At 33.7% G+C, this 12169-nt stretch overlaps 2 protein-coding genes across 2 annotated transcripts; both read left to right on the top strand.

The window, feature by feature from the left end:
- Positions 1–3037: 3037 nt before the first annotated feature.
- Positions 3038–6363, top strand: LOC103835218 (CSC1-like protein ERD4). The gene is given in 6 exon segments (NM_001301959.1): positions 3038–3173; positions 3526–3683; positions 3760–4038; positions 4732–5555; positions 5634–5889; positions 5980–6363. Coding segments are annotated over 6 exon segments (2037 nt in total).
- Positions 6364–7122: 759 nt separating this feature from the next.
- On the top strand, positions 7123–7986 carry LOC103835217 (photosystem I reaction center subunit psaK, chloroplastic). The gene is given in 3 exon segments (NM_001301958.1): positions 7123–7262; positions 7522–7602; positions 7672–7986. Coding segments are annotated over 3 exon segments (393 nt in total). The 5' UTR covers positions 7123–7178; the 3' UTR covers positions 7900–7986.
- Positions 7987–12169: the final 4183 nt, after the last annotated feature.

Here is a 12169-nt window from a genome sequence, read left to right as displayed (position 1 = left end):
ACTCAGTGACTAGATAATATTTTTGTTTGTTTATGAAAAAGTAGTGATCATATGTTTGCTAAACTTTAGTTAAGATATTGGATCAGGCTTCAGAAAATAATTATATTGTTCTTTTTTTGCTGATACCACGTATTGAAAAATTCACTCCTTTCATTTGTATCTGAAATACTCCCTCCGTTTTTAAAAATTACATATTCTAAACTTTTCACATATATTAAGAAAACTCATTAAATATGTATTGTTTTTTGTGAATAACAATTTTTCATAATTTTTAGCCAATAGAAATTCAATAAACACCATTAAATTTTTGAAACTTGCAATTTTTCATAAAATCATACATTGAAAAAGTAAAAAATGTATCTTTTTAAAACAATTTTTTTTCCAGAATATACATTTTATAGGAACGGAGGGAGTATACTTTAGTCATCTCGATCCGTAAATGCAAAGCAAACCGTTTAACTGAACATACCCATCAGCACTCAGCAGACTCGTTAGAACAAAAAGAAGTAGCAACTTGATGACGTGGTGGGGTTGTTTATGTATATGTCGACGTGAACATAAAACATTTATGCGAAAAAGGAAATCTACAGTAAGACTTTGGACCAGATCAACAAACCTACCGAATCTGTGAACAGCGTTACTTTGAAAATAACAAATAACTGAAATATTGTAGATAAGCCTTTCGAATTTCAATAATAAAATAAAGACAAAGGTATGGAACCCACACTAAGTTTTTTTCTGTGTCGGCAATGAAGTTCATGTCGACGTTGCAACAAGTGGACAACGGCTTTTTGTTTTGTGCCTTGTGAAGGACTCAACTTTATCAAATTCGCATATCTTTTTTATTTAAATTTTGATTCCACCAAATTGATGATTTGTTAGTAAATTATCCACTGATTTGTCTAATAAATGACTAATGAGCCATCAATTTGATTCAGTTGGATGCCAAAAGCTATTTTATTAGCATTAATTTACTTGGTCTACAATGGACCCAAGTGATATTGGGACCAAATAGTATTGGTCACTTAAAAAAAAATACAACAAACAAATCAGCAATTTAAATTAGGAGCTAATTTTATAGCGGCAGATCATTGTCACATTCACTCTTATCTTGAACTTCAAGCATGTCGCCGACGTCTTTCGATTTTCGTTTTCTTGACTTCTTGAAATTGTATCGACGATTTACTATATACACGCGTATATATTACACGTCATGTACACATAAAACCATACACGTGCATTACAAGAGAGATTTGATCTATTTGTCTAACGTTTAACAGAAATATAGAAGTATATAGTATTATATAGAGGGATAAAATGCAAAATGTAGATGAATAAGAACAATAACGGGATAAAAATCCAGCATCGACTTAAGTTTGAATATAAAGTTTACAAATGTTCAACTTCAGCTGTGAGCAATTTAAAAAAAAAAAAAAAAAAAAAGCTGTGAGCAATTTTATGTTTCTTTTTAATTAGAGGTATACTTTGAGTTTTTGATTACATGACCAGTTTTTTTTGCCAACATATATTTTTATATCATATATTCACCATTCCCGATTTTGTTCTATATGATCTCAGTTTTTCACGTTCAAAAATTTGAAGTCACAATATACAAACTACACATATAGCTAGCCTACAATTTATAAATTCAACGATTTCACTTAGAAGAAAACCAATAATATTATATAAAAACGACTGAAAATATGCATTGACCATCGCACTTTTGTATTTTGGATCTCTCCAACATTATGTAGACAAAAAAAAAAACAAATTCTCTCCAACATTGTACCATTCTGAACATGTTTTTCCATACTTACTTTAAGCTTGCTATTTCAGCTAAATGAGCTTCTCCACTCATTTTCTGTATGATAAAACTGTAAGCGTGCCGTTTCAAGCTAATTGACCAAGTTAACCATGTCCGACTTCATTGAGTCTTTCATAATTTTCTGCCAAGTAATTCCTAAAAAAACTGCCATTTACTAATTTTAGTTTTGCGGCCACATGTGAATTCCAGACAATTATTTTATATTTAGCCAAACAAATTTTCTTATCTGCGACTTTAGCTCTTGCTCCTTTTAGTCCACAATTACCCTAACAATTCAATGTTTTCCAAGCTTTTCCTCAATAATGACTGGACTGATGTGTTTCATTAAATTACAAACACAATACTGGCCCAAATCACTAATAACAGTTAAAACTTAAAACTCCAAGTCTTCAAGTACTATATAAGTTTAATTAGCGATATAGCTTGCCGTTATTTGCTAAAGATTACAATATACATACATATATTAAGAAATCCATCTGGTAAGCTCTAATTAATGAATCTTTAAAAAAAAAAGCTCTAATGAATCTTTGAAAGCAAGTTCTAGTTGACTTCATTTAACTATTTTAGTTTTCAACTTTAAATTTGAGTAATTGCTAAATAACCTTCTTTTTTGGTTATTTGACAAATAAGTCCTATTTATAATATATGTTGACAAAAATAAGAATTTATTTTCGTAACAGAAAAGAGAAGAGAAAAGAAAAGAAAAGAAAAGGAAAAGAAGAAAAGAGAGGTCGCTGAAGTAGGGTTAACACATCCTTGTCCAATGGTGTCTCTTTCGTCAACACCTGTCGGCCTTCTCACTTAAACACGCTCTCTACTCTCTTCTCACACCTCTCCCTCTCTCTCCCATTTAATCATTTCTCTCCATCAAACACACAAAGCCAACTCCACAACAAGACAATCAATACTCTTTTCAATTTTCTTATTATTTATTTATTTTCCTTTCTTCTTCCTGTTAAATACAACAAAAGTAGAAAAAGGAGAAACCTTTCCTCTCTCTCACCTGCAATCAAACGGTTACTTTCCTTTTTTAAAACGGTGACTTCAAATCTGAACCCTTCCCCCAGAGATTGGTAGATGGAGTTTGAATCGTTTCTAGTGTCCTTAGGGACGTCAGCAGTCATCTTCGTCGTGCTCATGCTCCTCTTCACCTGGCTCTCTCGTAGACCCGGTAACGTTTCGGTTTATTACCCGAACCGGATCCTGAAAGGAATGGATCCATGGGAAGGCAGCTCCTTGACCCGAAACCCATTTGCCTGGATCCGCGAAGCTTTCACTTCCACCGAACAAGACGTCGTTAAGCTGTCCGGCGTCGATACCGCCGTCTACTTCGTCTTCTTGAGCACTGGTTCGCCTCTTCTGATCTGGGTTTCTAATTTTACCTTATAAAGTTTCCATCTTTGGAGACAATTGGGGAAAAAAACGTTTCCTTTTTTTATTTTGGTTGTATATTGTTGTCTCTGACTCTGTCTTGTTTGCTATGTTCTGTTTTACTTTGTCCATATTTGCTTAAAATAAAGTACCTTTTGAGTTTTGGTCTTTAAAAGATCTTTACTTGTAGACATTTGGGATTGAAATTAGAACCCAGTAGACACAAGTTTCTTTGTTCTGAATGTGTTCTTCAGTGTCTTAATCGTTGCTCTAAATAAGATTGACATAAGAGTGTTCCTGATGGTTTTTTTTTTTTTGTTATGAAACAGTTCTTGGGATATTTGCTTTGTCGGCTCTTCTTCTCTTGCCGACTCTACTCCCTTTATCCGCTACTGACAACAGCTTAAAGACCTCAAGGAACGTCACTGACACCACAAGTAACGGAACCTTTAGCCAACTTGATAATCTATCTATGGCTAACATCACTGTAAGTAAACACTTCATTCATTTTTTTTTTTATAATTGTTGTTGAGCTTAAAGGTTAATTCATTCTGTTTTAACAGAGAAGGAGTTCAAGGCTGTGGGCGTTCCTAGGAGCGGTTTACTGGGTATCCGTAGTCACATATTTTATGTTATGGAAAGCTTACAAGCACGTCGCTGCACTGAGAGCTGAAGCTCTGATGTCTAGTGAAGAAGTATTACCAGAGCAATACGCTATTCTCGTTAGGGACATACCTTCCCCACCTAACGGAGAGACGCAGAAAGAGTTCGTAGACTCTTACTTCAGAGAAATCTACCCAGAGACATTCTACAGATCCCTTGTCGTAACAGAAAACAGCAAGGTAATCTATCTATCTACCTGCTTTGTTCTGCCCTTTAAAGTCTTAATCTTTCTTACTCACTGGCTCATGTGGTTACCTAGACCCCGCCTAGGCAGCAAATCGTCCTAGCCGAATCGGATTTTCATAAAATTCAATTTTTATGATTTAAACCGGTTTAAATCCTTCTAAATCGGTTTAAATCCGTAAAATAAGTAATAATGTTAGTACAAATCTATAAATTTTTCTAATTTTTTTTTGTATATGTAATTATGATAATTAAAATTAAATTTATAATTAAACCTAAAATATCTTATATAAATGTAAAATATATATCTCTCCGTTCCTAAAAGATTCATGTTATAGTTTTTTCACACTTATTAAAAAAACATTTAAAATTGTATTTTCCAATACATTGTTTTTCTTAATTAACTATTTCCAATAACTTTTAACCAATAAAATTTTACTAAACACAATTGTATTTTTTGAAAAGTACAATTTTTCATTAATTAATGTATTGAAAATACAAAAAATGTATCTTTTTGAAACAATTTTTTTTTCTAAAAAATGGATCTTTAAGGAACAGAAGGAGTGTAAAATAAATCAATAATTTGGTATCTCACTAGTCACTAATCCTTAGTGCCTAGTTACAGCCTAACGATTTCTTGAACATTGCCTAATGATTTTTTGAACATTGTGTTGGCTCATGTTTTGTAGATTAATAAGATATGGGAAAACTTGGAAGGCTACAAGAAGAAGCTCGCGCGCGCAGAAGCGGTCTTTGCAGCCACCAGTAACCGGCCAATGAACAAAACCGGCTTGCTCGGGCTAGTGGGAGAGCGAGTAGACAGCATTGACTATTACACAAAGCTGATCAACGAGTCTGTAGCCAAACTAGAAGCAGAACAAAGAACGGTTCTCGCCGAGAAGCAGCAAACCGCAGCGGTTGTGTTCTTCACGGACCGTGTCACTGCAGCTCTAGCTGCTCAGTCACTACACTGCCAGATGGTTGATAAATGGACGGTGACCGAAGCTCCCGAGCCTCGCCAGCTCATCTGGGAGAATCTCAAGATCAAGTTCTTCAGCAGAATAGTCAGACAGTACTTGATCTACTTCCTCGTTGCGATAACTATATTGTTCTACATGATCCCTATAGCGTTTGTCTCTGCGATCACCACTCTTGGGAATCTCCAGAAGGCTCTTCCCTTCATTAAACCGATCGTGGAGATTGCTTTTATAAGAACCATCTTGCAGTCTTACCTTCCTCAGATTGCGCTCATTGTCTTCTTGGCGATGCTTCCTAAGTTCCTCATGTTCTTATCCAAGTCAGAAGGGATTCCTTCGCAGAGTCATGCTATTAGAGCTGCCTCCGGGAAGTACTTTTACTTCTCGGTGTTGAATGTCTTCATCGGTGTGACACTTGCAGGGTCTTTGTTTGATAACTTGAAGGCTCTTGAGACGAAACCAAACTCCATCGTTACCGTTTTGGCTACTAGTCTCCCTAAGAACGCTACTTTCTTCTTGACATACGTTGCTCTCAAGTGAGTTCTCCTCCTTCCTCTTGTCTTAATAACATATACACAAGCGCTTGTTCTCTAACTCTTCTTTGTAACTTTCAGGTTCTTTGTTGGTTATGGTCTTGAGCTGTCTAGGATCATACCGTTGATAATATTCCATTTGAAAAAGAAGTATCTATGCAAAACTGAAGCCGAGGTCAAAGAAGCTTGGTATCCAGGAGACTTGAGCTACGCGACTAGGGTTCCTAGCGACATGCTCATCCTCACAATCACCTTCTGCTACTCCGTAATCGCTCCTTTGATCCTCGTGTTCGGTGTTATCTACTTTGGTTTAGGTTGGCTCATCCTAAGGAACCAGGTAAGACTTTCTCATAAAACCCTATTAGGTTTAAGCACGTTTTCAGCTGATCTTGATCTGTAATAACATGGTTTTGATCTGTTATGACAGGCGTTGAAAGTGTATGTTCCATCGTACGAGAGCTACGGGAGGATGTGGCCGCATATTCACACCCGCATACTAGCGGCGTTGTTTCTGTTTCAACTGGTTATGTTTGGTTACTTGGGAGCCAAGCTATTCGTTTGGGCGACTCTTTTGGTTCCTCTCATATTCATCTCTCTCATCTTCGGTTACGTGTGCCGTCAGAAATTCTACAAAGGGTTCGAACACACGGCTCTAGAGGTGGCTTGCCGGGGGCTGAAGCAGAGACCGGACCTCGAGGAGGTTTTCAGAGCGTACATTCCGCATAGCTTGAGCACTCACAAAGGAGATGATCACCAGTTCAAAGGAGCAATGTCTCGTTACCAAGACTATGCTGCTATATCAGCTGCTTAAGATTTGAATCCTCTCCCACAGATTTGTTTTGTTTGTTTTTTTCTAGAAGCTTTTTTTTTTTTTTAATTATTGTGTGTGATTCTAGAGTTTGTTTAGGATTTTTTCGTTTGTATGTGTTGTTTGGTTGTTGTAACTCGTAACCATGTAAGCTACCCTATTAATTATCAACTTATCAGTGTTCGTCAATATGTTAAATGTTTTCATGTGTTTGATGCCTGTAACGAGTACGAGGATCCAAGAAAAATATAACTTTTTTTTTACTCAAAACCATGTGTCTTTGCATTTCACCAGTGAAAAAACTTAAGAAACAGAAAAAGAATGAAGAAACATCTCTTAAGCAATATCATAACACATGAGTTCTAACCACAGTTTTTCTGTTTTGGTTCTCTTCTCTCTGTTAGTTTTGTTGATCCTTGAATCAGTTGCTGCCGCTCTTTGTCCAAGCAAACTGTGAAGGTCTATTATATCCTTTAAATGACGTACAAATGGGACTCAAGTTGGAAGCCCAAGAAATACCCAAAAAGTATTAAATGGGCCACAAATGAAGCCTAAACAAGAAAAGGTTCAGAAACAAAATCTGCCGGTGTGACAAGACACAACAGCCTTATCCAGAGTTAAGATGCTGCGCCAATAGCCACTCGACGCGTCAGCAAAGAGTAGCCAAAACCGAATCCATTTCTGTGGTAGCCAAAGCCACAAGATGAGCCTTGGCTAAATTTTAAATACAAAATAAGAAGAAAGAACTGCGAAAATCAAATCAGAAACAGATTGCACTAGAAATTAAAAGTTTATCTTTCACGTAAGACTCGAAGAAAATGGCGAGCACTGTGATGACTACACTGCCTCAGTTCAATGGTCTTCGAGCCAGCAAGATCTCTGCAGCTCCAGTTCAAGGCCTGGTTTGTAATTTTCATTTTTTCTGTCTTTTGAAATGTGATTTGATATTTTCTATACACTTACGAAACTTACAAACATTAAAAATATATAGAAATTTTAGGGGTTCAATTTCGTCCTTGAACTTGATTTTTATGTGTTTAATTGATCATATTTGACAAGAGACTTTGTAATATAGTATGAAGTTGTTATTACATTACAACGATAATTTTAGTTTAAAATTCCCAAGTTTTAGTTAATGTTATATTTTTAAAATGCTCTCAGGCAACTGTTGTGCCCATGAGACGCAAGGGAAATGGAGCTTTGGGTGCAAAATGTGACTTCATTGGTTCATCAACAAATCTGGTAACTAAAACAAATATGAAGCAAACGTTATTTAAGTATAAGCAATAATAGATTATACTCTCTAATTAGATAATGGTAACGTCGACGACTCTGATGCTGTTCGCTGGGAGATTCGGACTAGCACCATCAGCCAATAGGAAGGCAACAGCTGGACTTAAGCTAGAGGCACGTGACTCGGGTCTACAAACGGGTGACCCAGCCGGGTTCACTCTCGCCGACACTTTGGCTTGTGGTACCGTTGGTCACATCATCGGAGTTGGAGTTGTCCTTGGTCTCAAAAACATTGGTGCTATTTAAACTTGTAGATTTTTAAAACAAAATTCTCAAGAACCTGAGGGGAGATCTAGTCAATGTTTCAAGTTTTTATGTTTATAATGTTTGACTCGTATTATATTTTTCATTAAAACAATTAGAACGACCGCATCTTCAAGTATGTGAACCAAAAGCATTGTTCCCTTGATAGAAAACACCTAACATTTGTCCTAGGCAGATAAGTAGCATTTTCGTTCATAAATACCTAACATGCATTGGGCGGCTCATCGAATTAGACATGAACTATACGGGTAAAAATGATATAGCAAGAGAGAATAACACACAGACTTGAAGCGAATCTCCTTTGTAAAGTCTTTTCTTGAATAATGTGCGAATCTTGTTGTATAACTCTAAGACGAAACTTGTTTTATAGGCTTATATCTAGAACAAATACAGATACGAAAAATAAAATTTGGAAAATTGTAGGCTTGTAGCTGAATGGTTTAGCAATACGAGATAAGCATGGGTTTTTTTTTTTTTTTTTTTTTGTCATCAGCATGGGTTTATAGTAGAACAAACAATTTTTCATTGGGAAAAAGACTTCTGCATATATTCGACCCATGTAATGAGAGAATCTATCGTATCAATGAGAGTACTATTTCATAGTATCATTTTTTTTTAGTTTAGTTAGTTACAACTTAAAGTGCATGTGCAGACATCTGGATTCAAAAGCGGATCTAGCGTTGAGGCGTTTCTAAGATCTTAACGAGGAATCAAAACTTTTGGCCAGTATGTAATAATTTTTGTAACTGATCCGATTACAACTGAATACATAACTGAAATTTGAACCTAGAAAATAAGTCAACTATCAAAATGTATAAAAAAACAAAATTTCCCTGAGCAGAGAGCATTAAAATAGAACACAGGAATTGCCAAAAAGAAAAAAGCGTAGAAGTTAAAAAGAAACTTTGTAGTTTCTGTGAACAATGTTACTTGTGTCATAACATTGTAGTTTATCGGATCCTTCCGTCATCTTCTTAATGAAAGGTTTGAAACTGAAACCACATAACAGGTAAAGTATCCGCATTAGAACATCCGCAATGAAAATCCTTAAAGGGGAATCCTTAAGAAAAAAATAATTAAATAATCAGTAGACCCCACCAAAAGTTAAGAATTCAATCTTTAAAATTTCTAAATAAGGACTATTTTTTAATGAATCCTTGCATTATTTGCGGGTCCTTACAACATGTGACGACTCACGATTGGTTGATATTTTTTTTATTTCTAATCTAAAAAAGAAAAAAATAATAATACTTAAAAAATCAAAATACATTTTTTCTAAGGATTCCATTTGGATAACACCATTGCGGGTGCTCTTAGTACGTTACACGGAAGCTGATATTGTTCTGCCATAATTTGGAAAAAAATTATAGATTATTTTGGTATTTCTTTCCTTATTTAAAATGAAAAGTATCCCAACATGATCACCCACCACAGTAGCTTAGAGCACCATTAACCGGAGTGTTTAAGCGGGATAATTAATAATTTTTAGATTTAATAAAAAAAAAACTAAATAAAATAAGAAGTGCTGCTTGAAAGGTGTTTAATTAAGTTGTCGAAGAAGTCGGGCTTGAGGAGTACTTAATCATTTATTAGTAAAAAATTGATTAAGCAACCCATTAGAAGTGCTAGGATTAAAGATTGTCTTAGTACAGTCAGTGTGGCAAAAGTGCGTTGTTGGTCTGTTGGATTAATAGATGATCCTTTTTAAACGTAGAGAAAATTGTTTTTTTAGAGCAAAAAAATGATAACAATGTCCCTTTAGACTAATCTCATATACTCTATGTCTCATTAGGTTAATTATTTTTAAAATGGTAATAATGCCCTTAAAGTTGTAATTTTTTGTTTTTTTTTTATAAAAAAAAATCGTTTTTTTTCAAAATATGAAAGTGAATATTCCTAAATATTTTGTTTCCATATTTTTAGGAACTGATTTCTTATCCGTAGAATACATCTAATCTGTAGAAATCGATTTCTACAGGTTTTTAGAATTATAGTAATATGTAGATTTGATTTCTACATGTTTTAGATTTACAGTAAATCTGTAGAAGTCGGTTTCTACGTGTTGTAGATTTATATTAAAGTGTAGATTTTGATTTCTAAATATTTTAGATCAGTAGGTTAAGCGCGAAATGTGTATTCTAAATATTTTTAGAATATTCTTATTTACATAGATCACGTATTCTAAACGTTGTAGATTCAATGAAAAAATGAATTTTATTTTCTACTTCGTAGAATATCATTTCTACTTTATTTAGAACATAATCTTAAATTTATGATTTAACTATTTTTTGAACTGAAAAAAATACCACTAAGTTCATATTGGTATTTTATCAAAAGTTACTATTTTTTCAAATTTGTTTTGTTTGTAAAATTATTTATTAAATTTATTTTTAAAAATATTAAAAGATGTTATGGGCAAAAATGACACAAAATAGATATTAGTTTAAAAAGACATAGTTATCATTTTTTCGCTCTAAAAAAATATTTTTCCCTTAAACGTATATTCAGTAAATCTGTGACCCTTGACTTTAGCTATCTGCAAGACGTGGGTTTTTCTAGTTTTGTTTTTAATTTAATTATTTAATAAAGATAAAAGAAATGATAAACTAAAGTGAATTAAATTAGTGGGCATTTCGGTTTTTTTCTCGGCTTGGTTCGGTTTGATTAGTTCGGTTCTAGTATTTTTCCAACTGAAGTAAACTATAGCTAATTTGGTTTGGTTTGTATTCGGTTCGATTTGTTTTTTGGATCGGTTTAATTAGATTTTTCTTAGTTTAATTTTTTTAGATAAATTATGTTTTACAACATAAATTATAAAAACATAAACTGTGTGAACTAAATTCAATATAAAACTAAAACAAAAACATTTAAAAGTCACAAAAGTATATATAAAAATTAAAACAAATGAAATTTAACTAAAGTAAAAAAGAAAATCATTAATAATGTGTCATCATTAAAATTAAAAAGCATGCAATGAATGAAATATTTTAAATCAAATATTTTGATGATTACATATTAAGTTAGAAGAATACATGTTAATGAATAATGGAAAATATGTCGTCTAGCTAGTATTAGAATTTAGTATATTGGTATTACTAATATTTTTAATTTAAATAATTACAAAAACACATCGGTTTCTCGGTTCGGTTTTATACCGAACCATTCGGGTTAGAAAAATCTTCAACCGAATGGTTTGAAATAGACATTGGTTTGGTTTGAATCAGTTTCGGTTCGGATGGTTCGGTTTGACTCGGTTCGGTTTGGTTGGTTCGGTTTGACTCGGTTCGGTTTGGTTTTTTTGCCCACCCCCATCAAAAACACTTATTAGCGTTTAATCATCCTCGGTCTGCGTTATAATCGTGATACAATAAGCGCATAATCAAATCATTTTATGTAATTCTCTTCTCTTAATCAACCGACCAAAATGACTAAATGAGATGTACACGTAAAGTGATTTTTTGAACGTTTACTTCGACCCACAAAACATCATCAGCTCTGACGATATCACTTTGTTACACCACTGCTATTATGTACATGAAGATCCCCTCAATTCACTTCTAACAGACCGTTCAGATATATTGAATATGATTACCAATTCGATGGATTGGCCAGCTTTTACTTCGGAGATTGATACTTTCCAAAGCTTACAAGAAAACTTCGAAAAAGCGAGACTACTTTATATTTCCTGCAATGAAAATGGTTGGACGGACCAACTAGCGAAAGAGGCTCGAAACAAAAATATTATTTTCTCCCATATAAATCAAGCACGATCAGATAGAAACATTATTCGGAGGAACATCTCGCCTGACCAACACTTAGGGCCTGACTGGTTTAACCGCAGCGGTTGCGGGTGCGGTTGCGGGAGTTTGCGGATGCGGGTGGTTGCGGTTTCTAGCGGTTTTAAGAGATTTGTACGACTGGTTCTGCGGTTAGAAATTTGTGCGTTTGCGGGATACTTATGACTGGTTAACTACCAAATGCAGCAGCTGTTAAATAATAAATTAATAATATTTACATTTTATACAATTATAAAAATATCAAAAATAATAATATTATAATAAATATAAAATTTATATTTAGAAAGTTATAGTTTAAATTTTTTAAAAATATAGAAAATATTTTTATTTTAAAGTTTTATAATATTAATTAAAATTTAATTGATATATTTTAGCATTTTTATAATTTCACTTTAATTTTTTTATTGAATTTTTTTATTTTTGTATTTATATTGTTTTGGAAAAAAAAAAAAAAA

The sequence above is a fragment of the Brassica rapa genome, chromosome A08 (genome assembly GCF_000309985.2).
Source record: "Brassica rapa cultivar Chiifu-401-42 chromosome A08, CAAS_Brap_v3.01, whole genome shotgun sequence".
Taxonomy (NCBI): domain Eukaryota; kingdom Viridiplantae; phylum Streptophyta; class Magnoliopsida; order Brassicales; family Brassicaceae; genus Brassica; species Brassica rapa.
This window is presented reverse-complemented; position numbering and strand designations above follow the sequence as displayed.